Below are 17,392 nucleotides of genomic sequence, written 5' to 3' on the forward strand. Positions count from 1 at the left end.
TGGGGTTGTTTTCTCTTTGAACTTTCCCCAGATATATTTCAGTAATTACTGTGAAAGTACTGTTGTTTGTTGGGTGTCAATTATAGTGGTTTTCTTGGGTAGGACAAACCACGAAATTTAGTTCCCAACGAAAAGGAGATTTCCATTTATGTGTATACTGAAAACATAAAAACCACAAAATCAAGAATCCTAGAACTTGAGTTTCTTCCCTTATTCATGACAGTTGGTTTCCATGAGTTATAGTACTTTCACAGTACTTGATTTTTTAAGGTTTGTGTTATGATCAGATGATAAATCCTGCATTCTATATTTAGTGTATTTTCAGACTTGACTATAACTATTCAATTTGATGCCATAAATGTGAATCTTGTTGTATTTTTAAACTCTTTCCATTAAAACTCTGGTTTTTGGCCATGTAAGCATGGAAAAATTTATTTTCTCATGTCAAAATACAAGTTAATTATTTTTTTTAACCTGTTTGCATCCTGATCTGGGTTTTATTTCATATAATAATCTCAAACTAAGTTCCTCAAATCTGTTCTGAAATAAGAATTTCAACTTGTCTCCTACATTATAGATTTAACAAAAAACCATACATTGAGAAGACTCTCACTTTGGGTTAGTAATGGCTGAACTGAAGGGCCATGTAAGGCATTGTTTAATTGTCATCATTTAGGGTCTGCTATCTTGGGTCTAACTCTTGAACTTTTTCAAAAATCATTTCTTTTTATTTTGTCAATAATATTCAACACATGTTTGCTTTAAAAGGTGTTTTTAAGTGACAGACATGGCTGTCATGTATATTTTCAGAACAAAGAAGTAAAATAAAACATGTTTAAACCAAACCCTTGATAGCCTTAATGTTTTGTTCAGTCAATTCATGTACTGTCAAAGTACTATTGTTCTTTGGGGTACCAATTTTATGGTTTTCATGGAAAGGTCAAACCACAAAATCTGGCACCCAAATGAAAAGGAGATTTCCTTTGATGAGTATACTGGTAACTTTAAAATCATTAATTCACAAATGCGCAGACTTGTATTTCTTCCCTAATCCACCAAAATTCATATCCATGAATTAAAGTACTTTCACAGTATTAAATTTGCCCAGGTTCATTATGCATTTAAACTGGCTTAAAGGGGCCTTTAGAAGATGTCTGGTTAAGACAAGTTTCCAGTTTATTCAGGGTTCTGTTTAGACAGATTTTACTGTATAGATCATGAGTATATTGAAAAATTTGTGTTCAGTGATATGATACGAGTCTGTGGCAGTGTTTAAAGTGTCAGTCTCTGTAAGATCCAGGCAGTGGGTGAAACATGGTATGAAAAAAAAACATCATTTTGATAGTGTAATATGATTATTCAGAAGACAATGTTTTCCGTAACAGTAATAATTTCATTGAAATACACTGAAAATAAACATTTCAAGGGCAGATAACTCTAGTAAAAAAACTCATTTTTCTAACATTCTATTGAATAATTTCAGAGCAAAGCCAGTGTTGCAGAGATCAAATAATGGTCTTTTCAAATAGAAAAAGTATCCTTGGGTAATATTACACTGTCAGATTGGTGGGGTTTGAACATGCATGTTTCTGATTTTCCCATTTTGCCTGATTCTTACAAATACTTACACTTAAAGTGCATATTGATTTGCAATAAATCCTAATTAATCTTTTGACAAACTTTGTAATTCTTCTGAATCAAGCATCATAAAAACCATAACAAAAAACTGTATTGATGGTGGTAACTGATGGCAATCAAAGAGAGGTTACAGTCACAGTTGTTGATGAAAGTATATAATGCTGTATATATTGAAAGGTTGATGATGTACTCTTACAGTAGATTGAGTTTCAAAGATATTTTTTATTCAAAGCAACATTTTTTATTCATTAAATTTCAGTTTAAACTGCTGCAAATTTATACTTATACACTTATTCAGGCTTAAAATGAGCTTTTAAGAATGTAGAGTCTATTACAAAATGTTGAATTTTAAAAGGTCTTTCATATAATATTAAAAAAATCTGTTATTAAGATTTTGTTTAAATCAAAGTATTCATGTACTGAAAAAAAAAAAAACGTTTATAACTTCTGTTGCCTTAACTGAAGCTAAATGAAATTGTCAATTGTTCTAATTTCTGTAGAAAAGAATTGCAATCAGAATAACAGATTGGTAACAGAATAATGATTCCAATTTCTTACATCTAATTTCAATGAGAAAAAAGAAATTTGTCATAGATTTCACACCTTCATTACTTTGAACTTCTCTTTTGTATTACTGTTACAAATGTGGGTAAAACTTTCGATATAATAATGTATTAAGAGTCTACATTTTCAAAATTTAAATTATCAAATCAAGTTTGGACTAGGGATAAATTAACAGTGGACAGTACATGAAAGGGCAAGCTTGGATTGCCCCGTTGGATGGAAGAAAAATTTAGTGTCCTAATTATGAAAAAAAAATTGCCCCACATTTTGCTTATAAGCCTTTCATACATAATCAGGTTTCAAAAAACAATTGATTACTGTATTTGACATGCTATCTTGGAATAAGCTTCATTATCTTTGTTACTTCACAGCTGAACAAAATATGGATCATTGATCATTAGATTATAACTGATGTAATTTGTTATAGTTTTCTTGCTCAAGTTGACATAATTCTGTTGGATGAAATAATTCTCACATAATAATCTACAACTTCCAGTAATGATTTAGAAATTCTAGTCATAGAAAAATTGGGACAATGTACTTGAATTACAATGTACTATTATAAAAAAAAAAAAAGACTTCTTGTAGATTTAAGAAATAGTTCATGGAGGGGGTAGATTTGTACTCATTTTAACATGGGTACGGCATTTATATTCGATTATTTAAAACCAAGCGACAGCAAGGTGTTAAATGAGAATATAAATGGCAAACCCATGTCAAAATAAGTACAAATCTACCCCTGGAAGGAGTTATTTCTTTTCTAATATGAAAAAGAAGGTAATTTTTTATTTCAATTACCGTAGATAAGCTCTCAGCCGTTAAATCATCCTGTAAATGTTTTTAAATGAGTGTTTTGTCTCAAAGCGACAGGGAAAGAAAAGAGACAGTGTGCAGATGCTAAAGGTGGGGTTGTACTGACATATTCTATTAGAAATATGAAACAAAATGTAAAATCTGAATTTTTTTACTGCAAATATTATTGCTATTTTGCCACATGGAACAAAATGGTATTTTTATTTTTTTTAGAACCACAAAAAAATGGTATTGCACTGTTGTTTTTGCTTAAATTCTTGGTTTTTTATGCAACTTACAAGTAGTTGCTTTATTAGGTTTTATACCAAGGTTTGAAACCACAAAAAGAAAGTTGGTATCAACTTTGAGGGCTATAGCCCTGCCCATTTTAGAAGAACGGGCCAAAAGGGTCTGAAAACAAGCATTTTATAATATTTAACTACATACTCCAGTAAAGGAAAGTATTTTATATTGTTTCACAATATAAGTTGATTTTTGGGTCAAATTCATGCTTCTGTAAAAGTACAAATCTGCTCCCTCCAATTTCCTGTGCTTTTCGACATGCTGATACCATTGGAACAATTTCAAATTCTTTAATCTTTAATGGTAGTGGGAAAAGTGACATTAAGATGGCTACCAATATCTGCATGGCATTATAAAATAAGAGGAGAGTTGTCTAATTAGTACATGTATTAGCCCCTATGAAATATGTCTTTTTTATTGTCACCCTGCTGGTAATAAAATTTCATATTTCCTCAATGCTATTACAGTAAGTTATATAGTGAACTAGAATAGAGTTGGTCTTCCCCTAATTGAATGACTATCACCTGGTGAACTTCTTCTGGTAGTTAATGGGACAGTTATTAACAAAGAGATATAAACTTTTCCATTAAACTTAGATTTAGATACCAATGATATGATAAAAAGTTTAAATCTCCTTTAATTCCATCAGGTAATGGTGAGACCAACTCTATTCCCTGAAGTTAACTATGTTATTTGCTGTAAATGTTCAACAAATTTTGAAGTTCATGAAATTAATGAAAATTGAAGCTTCCAACAGTATCAGCAAAATACTTGCATGCTTCCATAGACACTGATCTCATTTACTCAAAATTTTATTAATTTTATTTACACATGATAACTTCGAATGAAATGGGTTAAGTGATAGGAGACACGAGCTTTATTTCTTAAGTTCTAATTAAGTTATCTTGGTAATGTCAATTTAGTAAAGACTTAAAACGGTAATATATTTTTCCTTTCTGTAAAGGATATGAAATAGAAAACAAATTTGCTGCATATTGATTGGAAAATGAGATGGCGGTGTTTGTTAGTCACAAATCTGTCAACAAGCCAATGCCCCTTGTTTTTGACTGAATGAAATCTTGGTATGGACTTTTTGAGTGGTACCTTGGAATGGAAAAGTTTATTGCAATTTTGAAGTTACTTATTGAGAGTGTCTCCTGCTCTCATTAAAATGTTATAGTTTTCTTAAACCATTAGAACTTATTTCATCACACATTAAATAGCAGTCCTTGAGAAAAGTCACGTTTATAGTTAACAAGATCTGATGACAAATAACAAAAACAAATTAAATTTATCATTTGTAAAATATAAACATGTACTTATATACTCTCAAGAACAAGATACACACCTTCCCAAATGCACTCTTAACCATGAAAACACATTCAATTATTCAGTACATCTGTGTGCATTTTATCATACTGAGAAAACAAATTCATCCTTAGCAGAGGAACACTTCCTAAGGTGTCCATTTATGTAAATTCAGCACATATCATTTCGTATCTTACAAGTTAACAGTTGGTGAGTGTATATAGTCAAAACCTATAACATCTTTGTAAACACAAGCACATGAAGTTAATAAATCTATTAAGATAACTACATTTAAACTAAGTAAAATATCAGTACACAATATTTACATAAACACAATATTCAATAATAAAAAACATAAAACATAATTTGGGAGCTACTTGTAGAAAACAAACTTATTTTAGAAATTAGTATCTGGGGGAAGCCCAGCAGGTACATGAAAGATGTAAAAAATGAAAATACAGATACTGTATAAATTTTGTCTAATCTTACTACTTGTGGAGAGCCCAACAGACACACCTACAACCTTATCTTAGTACCTAGGGGGAGCCAGGCAGGCACGCCAACATCTTAGTGTCGGGGGGGGGGGGGAGCCCAGCAGACACGCCTACATCCTTATCTTAGTATCTGGGGGGAGCCCGGCAGGCACGCCTACATCCTAAATCTTAGTGTCTGGCCAGCAGACAGGCCTACAGTCTTATCTTAGTACCTGGGGGAAGCCCGACAGGCACACCTACTGACGTTTGGAAGCTGTGGACTACATATCTTGGGGGAGCATGGCAGATGCCTCAGATGATTTCTAAACATTGAAAAAACTTTAAGGAAATAAAAGATAACCTGGGGGAGCCCAGCAGGTTAATAACATAAAAGCATTTGTGCAATCTGAATTTGGGATTATAATTCCAGAAAAATGGAATTGAAAACGCCAAAAGGAGTATAGCGAGTGCCCCCAAAAAGATTGCGCCACTGTTTATAAGAATTGTACATTTAAATGTAGGTGCTGTGACCCACTATAGTCAACAATATACATCGGATGGAAATATTCATTTGATTCATGCATGAATAATTGTATCTACTGAAGTCCTGATGTACCTAGTATAACAGTTTGATGACCATCGACCTAAAGTTTGAATCAGTGATCTTCGATTCCTGCAGCTGCAGCAGTGGTAGCTGCCCTTGTACAAAAAGAAATGACCACTGTATTTTGAATCATCAATACCTAATGAAGATAATGCATATCTAAAAAGTCAATTTACTTGTTTCTACTCAATGGTGCTCCTTTACAGTCTATAAAAAGAGCTAATGAACTAACTGCACTTGTTTCTTCCTAAGTTCAATGAACTGTTTCATACATTGTACAGGTTTGTTGCTTTTAGATTCAAAATATGAATATTTACACTCTGTGTGAAAGGATCAGTCTTCAATATTTTCAAATTCAAAACATAGTAAGACCTATTTTTATCAAAAGTAATACCTCACATTAAGATACAGTTATCATGATCCATTTACTGGTAACAGTAAATTCCCCACAACGTAAAAGCCAAAAAAGGCTAATTGACAAAGTGCTAACATCATAGAGACTAGAAAAGGAGACAAAACCCTTTTTTAAATAATTTACAAATCTCTGTCAAAACAGATAGAGTTACAGAAAGTCTTTTCTTTAAAGCTAAATCAGAACCTTGAATTCTTTTGATACCTCTAAATATACATTTTAACCCATCATTATACTTGAGTGGATCTTTCCTACATTTTCTTAATTAAAAAAGCCTAACTCCAGATAGATAAATCTTAATGTTGGCTAATCTGAGATCTAAGGCTTGATAACAGTATGTAAAAAAGTTAATTGATAACTCTTCGTCTATAGTAGGCAGGTCTCCTGGTTGGTTATCCACACCATACAAGGTGACAAATTGGTAGAAAAGTTCAAAACCATTCTTATAAGCTGCTGCTGTATTTGCACTAATAGAAGCGTTCCATAAACGTTCCTTCACATCATCAAATCTTTCCACTGAATACAAGGTGTTTGATCTGCCCATGGTGACAGCTGTCGAAACTTTGCAGTCTTTGTTTATAATCGCTACTGTAGACATGTCGCAATGAAACACAGTTCTATGCCTAGCCCAAGTACTACCCCACAAGGCTATAGCCATAGCTATGGGATATAAACATGTATAAGCTGTGACAGTTTTTGTTAATTCTTATTCTTAGTCAACTCACTATGTTCAACTAAAAAAAATATTTTAGACTTCCAACACTCCAAACCATGACTCCACACTGTAAAATACATGGTGCCACAAATTAGCACAAAAGCAATTTTCTCAGGTTATTGTTTTTGACTCAAGTGTCGAAGTAGAGTATTACCAATTTTAGCTTGTTTGATGACAATGTTCTGTGATTTGTCTATGTGGTTGTCTTCATAATGTTAAGTGAACTCATTTTACTCTCAGTCAGACTTTTAGCTATTGTCATTGCAGTTATAATAATCGAAAATAGGAGATAGATACTCTATAGCATGGTATTGACTACAAAAAATTGATAATTTTCATTTGAATGTAATATTTTCTATTCAGTTGGTATAATTTTTTCATTTCAATGCAATATTTTTCATTTCATTTGTAATTTTTTTTTATTTAAATGTGATAATCTCTGTCATCTTAGATACTTGCATTTTGTTTGATAACTTAATATATAGTTATTGGATATTGATATAATTATAACAAAAAAATTACCAAACACTAATCCGTCCATAATCTAGTAAAGTCCAGGATAAATCTGGCAAAAATAAGTATTATACCACTGGAGCAGCAATATTTCACATGCTTTCAACCAAATATATTAGGCATATAACAAAAATGACAAATTTGCTGATATAGATAGAATGATTTTAAAATTAAAAAGAGTGAATCCCAATTGGTTATCCTATTTATAGATTTTCTCTATAGTCTATTGCTATTTTCAATTTGCGGGTGTTTGTAGAAAAGCAGAGGACACTTACCCTACCGGTGCACCATGCTCCCAGTTTTCAGTGGAGTCCGAGTTGCTCATTTACTTCTGTTACTTTGTATGAATGATTTTAGTTACTTTATGTTCTTTGTTGTGTATGTCTGTTTTCCATGTCTGGTCTTTGTCCCTGGATAACATTCTTTTGATTACCGCTATAACCTTGGTTCCCTTGATTACTCTTTCAACATAACTTTTAAATTTTGTGACCTGCATATGCATTTTGGTGTTGTGATATTTTTGGCAGGATAATGTTCAAGATTAACTTTACAGTATGAATTATAGAATTTTTTAACACGGGAACGTTTGACATCCCCGTCGGTCTTATTTTTCGCCAGAATATAGCTGAAATATTGCTGCTCGGGGGTTAAACCCCAACAAACAAACAAACAAACAAATCACTGCTGTCTTTATAATTTTTTTTATAATTACATATCTTTGTTGCAGGTTGTGTCACCTCGGCTCAGGAACATGTTCATTCCAGTATTTCTTAACTGTTGGTTAGCAAAGTCTGCATTACAGAATATGTTTGTGAGTATAGGAATTGAAAGACATATACTATTTGTTGATAAAGCGTGCTCCAAATGAGGGGAGGTATATGCTGCTTTACTCTTGTCTGTCCATCTGTCTGTCACACTTTTAGTAACTGCTACTCTGCAACTACTTGTCAGACTGTCACTTGACATTGTGACACAAGATACATTTAAGTGTACCATATAGTGGAAAAGAGTAATCAAGGTTCCATTTGAAATCAAAAGAATGTAATCCAGGGACAAAGACCAAACATGGAAAACAGACATACACAACAAAGAACAATAAGTAACTAAAATAATACATACAAAGTAACAAAAGCTAATGAGCAACTGGGACTCCACTAAAAACTGGGAACATGGGCCAGGTGCACCGGTAGGGTAAACCAAATTTGGGATGTGAGGGTATCTTTAGCCAGCATTTGCTCACAGGTTTCTTGTAACCAAAGCACGTTTGCTTTAGTTTTGCAAAGTTTTCATTTTAGAGTATGTTTTTTCTTGTTTTTTTTTTTTAAAAACGTGTAGAGTCATATTAAATCTTACTCATTGTTTAGGACTATCCTGATGCCATTATGTCCCCACAGAAATTTTAAACCTTTTCCCTCCACCTCACACTGCCTTCTTTTGTGGTCACTATAAAAGTCTGTTATGTGTCTCCTGAATTTCCTAATTATTCCTGATTTTTCCTAATTTTGAGCAATTCCTGATTTTTTCCTGAATTTTTCAGAGAAATTCCTGATATCTCCTGATTTTGAACCTTTGCACCACATAAAAAAAATTGTTGAAATATTTATATATTTCATAGTGTTATACAAGTAAAACTGAATGTATATTGTGAAGAATGATATTGTGTATTCATTAGGTTGCTGTTTTAGATTCAAATTGTGAATTTTCCTCAACAAATGTCACATCATGTACATTTTATAGGCAGATATAGTAGGGATTTTCTTTTCTTTCAAAGTGTTGCTTCTCAAATTTGCTACATTTCTAGAAAGCTCTTAGTTAGAGGGGTAAAAGGCGGCCATTTTCATGGAATTTTGTATTATTACATGTTTATGTTTTTTGTTAAAAAATCCTTGATAATCTCCTGATTTCATCATTTTTTGTACCCAAAAAGTAATTGACAGACTGCTATAATTTAACATTATTGTGTGCCATAAGAAATGATGCAGATATTTTAAAAGTAGATTGTAATTATATATTTTTGATAACATAAAATCAAAGTACTGAAAATACAATTGTGCAATGGACCACATATTTTTTTCATGATTACAAAATTGTTAAATTCTTTGTTCAGTGGTTTCACATTTCAACATTTATTTCATTGCTATTTTTTGCTTCTACAGGGAAGATCCTTTTAGTGGAAACAATTCAACCTTTTAGGTACAAAACAAAGTAATATTTTAACCGTCTTTCTACTTTAAACAATCAATCTCAAATTTAAATACAAAATTACCACAGCGATTTTCCCAAACATGTTTAACAATCACTTTAAGTGATGAAACATTCATGTTTTTAGCTTTTCCATAATACGGATGATCCTCGTGTGTACATTTTCGACAAGCATGAATGCTTTAACAATACATCTCAAACAAAATTATTCAATTGTTTTACAGGTAATTTGATAAATTTAAAGGTCAATGTAAACTATTAGGATATGGGTTGTAAATTTTGAATTTTATGGAATTAAAAAGTTTATTGAATGGGAACATCTTGTAATGGTAATTGTTTTGTAATTTGACTATTGTGTTATTTGGAATGTTGCATGTTGCTTTTAGAAAAATTACCATGATGAAATTGTACAAATAATTCATTGGAGAGAATATAAACGAGTTCTCAGAAATGAAACTTTGAAGTCAAGTTCAAGAGGTACAATAACAGAATTTCTGCTTATATCATCTGCATTTAAAATATATGAACTCCTTTGGCAGCTCTTATATGTAAGTTGCAACTCCACCTAAATGGTTCACTGGATTTTGATCTATTTGAAGATTCTGCTGCATACTTGAAGGTTTTGCACCATACTTGAAGGTTTTGCACCATACTTGAAGGTTTTGCTCCATACTTGCAGGTTTAGCTCCATACTTGAAAGTTTTGCACTATATTTGAAGGTATTGCTCCATTTTGAAGGTTTTGTGTCATATTTGAAGATTCTGCTCCATACTTGAAGGTTTTATGTCGTATTTGAAGGTGTTGCTCCATACTTGAAAGTTTTTCACCATCTTTGTCTAAGCACCATGTAGTTTCAGCAATAACCTGTCCTAAAAGGTCATATGTAGTGCATTTTATGTAAAATTAGTGAAAGCTATCTGAAGCATTATTTTTTTCATGAAAATAGTGGGTTTTTTTTCTCAAAAACAAGAGTTTTGTGTCTTGATATTTAGCCTGTATTTTTGATGAAAAATGATCAAAATTTGTGAAAAAACAAAAACAGGAAAAGGCAAAATATATATTTTTTAGCTCCATGTTTTGACATACACCAGCTCAGGAATATGTAATACAAGACTGATACCAGATAAGATCACAATGTTCCCGTAACTAAGCAGAGCCTGTAGGGTCTTGTAAGAGAACTTGAAATTTTACACTTGGGTGTCTGAGGTTTATCTGTCTTGCACTCTCAATGTTTTTAGATTCTTAATATCCAGATTACATGAAACCTCACTTTGTTTTCAATTTACTACAAGAAAGATTCAATCCATATCCAATTAATTTACAGACATCTTAATGGAAAAAAATCCTGTTGTTCCATATCTAAATATATATGGTTTCTATTGTATTAGTGTTTTGGTATTAAGAGTATCTAAACAATCTTTTCTAGGTCTTCTTTTCCATTAGTCATGATAGGTACTAATGACAAAGTCATTACTTAATTTTGTATGGTCATTTTATTCTGGTTAATGGTAAATAACAATTTATGTATTGGTTCCATTTTAATGAATGGTTATTATGTGGTACTGTTGAGTCTGTTTGTCCATCTGTCTGTTCATCCATGGATGGTTTCTAGAGGATTTAATATTTTTTCTTTAATTTGCACAGCTGTTTAGTTCCATAAATTACAGGTTAAGTTCAATTTTCAGAAATGTAATTTTTTGAGTTTTTAACATTTTATCAGTTCTACTATATGGTAGTGAATATTGGTAGAGTCATAAGAGCAGATATGAGGTCACTAGTTTCCACTGTAGCTACCTCCAACAGATTTTCTAAATATACCGGTATTTGCCAAATACATCTACTCAAATTACAGAATCCACCTGCATAATAGAACAATTTAGACAAAAGTGTGTCTGGTGGTTAGGGCATGTTTTGAGAATGCAAAATTACTATGAAAACAGCTCTTTGATGGACACAGCTGTTGAGGGTGAAGCAGACATTTAGGGGAAGAAAGGTGCCAAGTCAGCAAGACTGTGTTGACCTAATGCTATATTGGGAGCGAAGAGGATAGGAGATTTAAAACACCTGTCATTCTGATCTATTCTAAGTCATTGAAGTGAAGTATTTTGGTTTAGCTTGATTGGTTTCATACCCTGGTAGAATATGAAGACTGGATTCCACTTGAATATGAAGACTGGTTTCCATATTTTCATAGTTGGGAAATGTATAACTGCTTCTCTTTCAAGTTATAATTACATAGAATCTGTCTTACCCTTGTATAAAAGAACTGTCCTTCACCAAGCAATGACCTTTTCCTAAAGGCTATACCATTGTTAAGCTTAAATGATTTATAATCTATCTTTTTTTTTTCTATGGCCAGGCAATACTGAATTAAGTATTTTATTTGTTTAGTCATAGTTACTGTTTAAGAAAACAGATTTATTAATTGGTTCCAGAGAAATGTTGATGTCTTTTCTTTAATGAGATGTCTCTTTCTTTATTATAGTAATTATAAAGCTTATTGCTCCCAACTGATGATGCATTGTAAGGAAAATAATTGTGACAAGATTGACTACCAGTATTTCTACTGAGATTCCTTTAGTTCTGTTGAATAATTAAAACAAGTACTATTTTTAAAAAATGATAGCAGACGCAGTAGAATTTGTTCTTTCTACTATAATTTTCTACATTTCATTCAGGAAATAACACATGGCATGCAATATCAATTTTCCATACAGTTTTTTTTTAACACCACTAATTTGTCAGCATTTTGCCAATGGGGAAACAGAATTTTGATCAAGTGACTTGCATTTCAGTGGAAGAGTGTCTTTAAGGTCAAAGGGTAAGAAGCGAAACTATACTGACTGCCTTGTAAAAAATTGCTGTGTCATAAGATTGAACCTGGAAGTGTAGTCAGTACTATTTCTCTTTGTTAGAGGCAGTTCTTTCACACACTTTATCATTTTCAGACTTTATTGCAGTTGAACAATGGAATAGTTTTCTGATTAAGAATTAAAAATTGTATTTTCACAGAACAATAGGGATTATGAAAAAGAATTGTTATCTTATGATTTGCCCCTATATTTGTTCAGAACATGTCAATTAAAAATCAGCAGTTTGAACTTTTCCAAAAGAAAACAGTTTTGAAAGTTTTATTATTGTTGTTTTTGAAAAAAAATAGTTCTGTTCTGACCAAGATGATCTTTATGATGCCCTGCTGAAACAAAGCTTTTAGTCAGTTCATGATGATAATTTACACATATGGAGTGCTATATTACCAGTAGAACTCCTTTTACTGAAGCAATAGGTATGAACATTTGCTATAAAAAAATGTTTGTCTATAATTTTATGATCATTTTCACTCTTAAAATTGTGGTAATTACATATATATGATAATAATGAATAAAAGTCTACCCGTAAGTTGTTATATTCATCATGATGTTCCACATTTTTTGGAACTTTCCCATTTATACATCTGTCTTTGATCCATTAATTAGGGTATGTTGTTGCCAATATATTTGTCTGTCATTTGGTCTCATACAACGTACACTTTTCATACAACATTTTTGTAGAATGTTTGCCTTGATTTAAAAAAGCTACCCATTGTTCTCTTTGCTTTCTTATTTTTTAGTTCCAGAGTTATTGGATTTTAAAAAGTTTGGATTGTGTATTGTTCCTTGGCACAGCTGATTATGTCACATGTATTATTTGACACCAGGTCCCAGCTGTTCAAAGGTTTATCCATTGGATAAAGTTATCCTGTGGATAACTATTTATCCAACAGCAGATAAAGTTTTGAACAACTGGGCTTAGGAGTTCAAATCACATGAAGAGGTAGACTAATGTAAGGGACATAACTGTTGAATCAGTGATATGTTTGTATCATATTCAATCAATTTCGCCAAAGCCTATCATCAGCTTTCATTTGAAACAGAATGAAAGCAGTCCAAGTTACTTTAATGCTTACATGAGATTGATGTAAAATGCTGAATACATAAGTTCTAATGATTTATAAGTGTTGTGTCCCTTACCTTAGGTCTATCACCTTAAGAATTTTTTTTTTATTAAATAGATAAATTTTATGGCATTGGAGAAATTGAAATTCTACAAAACAACCAAATTAAGCCAAAATCAATAGAACTGATTACTTCAAAATTAAGTATTTTAACAACAATTATGTTTGTATTTTGTAGTAACTGTGTCTTGTTTTAACTTCAGAATGATCTACACAGAGTAATGATGAAAGCCCAATCAGCCCTTGCTCAACAACTGATGATTCTGTGTGCTACTATCTTGTGCCTTGTTTTTACCAGGTAGTACATTTTAAAATATACCATGCAACAGAAGAAATGCACCGCTTCTTGCCAGTTGTATAGTTTTTTTCAATTTTAAATACTTCGTCAAATGGTTTGAAATGCTAAAACAGGGGATTTTACCTAAAGAAGATTGAAATCAAGTCTAAATTTTGTTACTTTCAAAGTGAATTGATCACCAAACTGTTTAAGGAAGACATTTTTGTTTTTAATCCCATCTCTCTTTCTTTACAAATCGCCTGAATATAGCTGAAATATTGCTGCTCGGCCATTAAACCCCACCAATCAATCAATCAATCTTTCTTTACAGCACTTTTCAACTAACCAACAAAACCTTTCTTTTAACAAAATTTTTTGGAAATGCTTACAAAAGTATGTCATAATATGGCAGGTAATTTCAGACCAAGGCAACATCAATTTTCTGCTTAAGAATTCAATTTTTATGCCTTCAATTTGTGAATTTTTGATGCAAGTACAAAAATATTTGTTTTATTTTGTTTTACAAATATTAGGCAAACTCACTAAAAGTACCATCAATGCACACCAAGACAAAAGTTTTATTTAACTTTATATCTTTTTAGTGTGTGTGGTGTACAACATCTTCAGCGAGGTGGCAATCAGCAGTTCAGCTTGATCGACTCAGTGTGGTTCGTTGTTGTAACATTTTCTACCGTTGGTTATGGAGATATATACCCTGATATCTGGATCAGCCAAATGTTTATGATATGCATGATTGGAGCAGCTTTAATTGTTTTACCTACACAGGTAATATTTTCATTGCTTATTTTAAAAAGGGTAACAGCGAAATTACCGAACTCGAATCCGATTCATAATCAAGTCAATTCAAGTTTATTATGACCTGCTTCAAAGCTCTTTAGACCACAGCCGTGGTAAAAAATTGACAAACACATGACCAACATTTCAGGCAACACATTTGCTATTCAAAATATGAAGAAACTAGTCCAATTAGAATCAAAATAAATCATGGAAACTCTATTTTATCATTGTTTTACCACAGTCTGGCCATTTATGTCACATTGTGTTACCCTGAGGGATAGCAAGGGGTTAAATAATTATATAAATGGCCAGCCCATCGTAGGAAAATTGAGTTTCCATGATTTATTTCTTAATTATACTTCTGCTTACATGAGATACTGTGTAAAAATACATTTAGTGGGAAATTTTGACGTATTTTATTGGTCTGTCAAAAAATGCCAAAATTCTGCATAATATTTTCTCTGTGGAAATATTTTAAAAAATATTAGGGCAATCATTTATCCAAGGAATTTTGTGATTGTCTGCATGGTAGGGCATTTATAAGTAGAAAAATAATTAACTATTTTTGGTCAGTATTTTTTTTTAAATTATATATGGGTTCTTTTTTATATTGAAATGTTTACAAATGAATTATTTTGGTTTCCTGCTAATTTGGTTTCATTTTCATAAAATATTTTACAGATAGAAAATTTAGGTTATACATGGTTAGAGAGACAGAAACAGGGAGGTGCCTACAGTAGTCACAGGGCCCAGACAGAAAAGCATGTGGTTGTCGTAGCAACAACATTACAGTCAGATACTATACTGGACTTCTTACATGAATTTTATGCTCATCCTGCTCTACAGGTAGCACATACATGTTAAGTCTCCCACTTTCAATGGGAGATTTCCAATAATTCATACAAAATTCAACAATCTCTTGCTTACATGCCCATTGGATATTTAGCCGTATTCTGAAATTCCTTCCATTTTATTTTAATTTAGGCTCGAAATCATAATAAATTACTTCAGTTCTTGTCAAATGACCTTTGCTATTTAGGGAAGCATTGTGTGTCATCTTTCGAAGGTTAACAACTATGGGTAATACCTAATACATTGCTCAAACTGTAGGTTAAGTTGTAATGGAATAATATTGAGTTTTATATACTGCTTTACAATGTATATCTGTCATGTGAGTTCAAAGTTCAATGAACAGGAATTCAGCCTCTTATTTATCTTCCTGACATGTACATGCACACTAGTTTATAAATCTTTTTGCAGCCAAAATTATATATTTTATGGTTGTACAATATTTAATTTTTTCTATCAAACGGATTATATTCACTTTGTAACAAGGCATAATGAAAACACTTTAACCTCAAAGAAAGTACATACATCCAACTATTTTCTTACAGAGTTACTTTGTTGTGTTGTTATCTCCATGTGAGCTTGACTCTGCCATGAAGATGTTACTACAGGTACCAATCTGGTCTCAGAGGGTTATCTATATTCAGGGGTCAGCTGTAAAGGATACAGATTTAGCCAGGTGTAGGTAGGTAGAAAGGGTATATAGTATTTATCTTTATTACTTTTTTATTTCTACGTACTGTATGGCAAGTTATTTTGGCAGGTTTAATATTTGGCGATTTTGAGACAAAAAGGTTTCCTCATCATTCATTGATGACACAAGGGTGGCCTTGAGCTGACATTTTTCATCCTGTGGGGTTGTCATCTCTTTGGCATATTCACCATATCCATTCCCGTGATATATGAAATATTTTGGTGTTACTAATTTTGGTGGATGCTAAAATGTGCATTACGATTAAATATTTTGAGGAATTTATTTCGGTGTTTTTAGACTGGCTGCTAAAATACTCCAAAATTTGCACCCCACAAAAATTACCTGCAATATGGTACTCTTCAAAAGATTTTTCACTAAAAAAAAGAAAACTTCTCTACTCTGTTAATTTCAATCAATTGTTACTCTATGTTAGTAGGAAATCTATTGAAGGCTTCGTTTTTTTATTTTAAAGCTGCATTAGCTGTCATTTTCATAAATTTTTGTTTCTGTTGAAATATAACTTTGAATTATTTCTACTAAATTGTACTTTTCATGGATAACTCCATTTGATATCCACGAAAAAATGCATTAAATACATGAAATATGTGTCTATGTATTTATTGTCTTGCAAGACAAAAAATCAACCTAGATAAATTCGTATCCATGTGACTTCTGGTGACCTTAATCCGCGTATGTGCTGTAAGGGTGACTTCTTTAATAACAAATCGAAAGTGGTTATTCAACAGCAAGGAAGACCGACAGACTCAAGCCATAAAATAAAAAGAGTTTACGTATTTTAGTTTTAGTTTTAGTTTACTGCAATTTACGTATTGTGATATAATGTGGCTCAAATATGATCATTGTTTATTTGAAAACTAATCAAGAAATAGATGAAATGAAATGAAAACAAGACACGTGCTTACCTGTGTATCCGTTATTGTTATTTTTTTACCATGGTTAAATTATTTTTATCCCAGGTGTATGTCCTGTCGGCAATCTTCATAAGTAATGGCGATAAATAATTAGATCAGAGCTATTGATTTTCTCTGAAAAAAAAAAAAAAACGTTGTTTTCGCAATATTCTGTAGGTATTATCAACATTTATTGCTTCAACTGCCTTACTACAAGCTTATTTCATTGAATCAGCAAAATTCAGTAGAATCAAAACTGAACAAATTTGGCAGCTTTAAAATTTAGATCGCTTTGAGAATTTTCTCTCTTTCATTAATGAGCTTCACTTTTTATGATATTTGGATGTA

The 17,392-nt window shown here is 31.9% G+C and overlaps 1 protein-coding gene and 1 long non-coding RNA gene across 2 annotated transcripts in view; one reads left to right on the forward strand and one right to left on the reverse strand.

Moving 5' to 3' along the window:
- The window catches only part of LOC148612168 (potassium channel subfamily T member 2-like), a 94,238-nt gene that overhangs the window by 32,751 nt on the left and 44,095 nt on the right, over positions 1 to 17,392 (forward strand). Inside the window, exons 7-11 of the mRNA XM_088593365.1 lie at positions 8,050 to 8,133; positions 13,722 to 13,816; positions 14,398 to 14,581; positions 15,275 to 15,439; positions 15,988 to 16,124. Of these exons, the coding sequence (XP_088449491.1) occupies positions 8,050 to 8,133; positions 13,722 to 13,816; positions 14,398 to 14,581; positions 15,275 to 15,439; positions 15,988 to 16,124 (665 nt within the window). The remainder of the gene's footprint in view (positions 1 to 8,049; positions 8,134 to 13,721; positions 13,817 to 14,397; positions 14,582 to 15,274; positions 15,440 to 15,987; positions 16,125 to 17,392) is intronic.
- The window catches only part of LOC148612169 (uncharacterized), a 34,584-nt gene continuing 33,158 nt past the window's right edge, over positions 15,967 to 17,392 (reverse strand). The window contains exons 2-3 of the long non-coding RNA XR_015924342.1: positions 17,057 to 17,179; positions 15,967 to 16,093 (exon numbers count right to left, since the gene is read on the reverse strand). This is a non-coding gene — a long non-coding RNA (uncharacterized LOC148612169). The remainder of the gene's footprint in view (positions 16,094 to 17,056; positions 17,180 to 17,392) is intronic.

Source organism: Perna viridis, chromosome 7 (genome assembly GCF_037379345.1).
Source record: "Perna viridis isolate PV_CMFRI_1.1 ecotype Kerala chromosome 7, ASM3737934v1, whole genome shotgun sequence".
Lineage (NCBI taxonomy): Eukaryota > Metazoa > Mollusca > Bivalvia > Mytilida > Mytilidae > Perna > Perna viridis.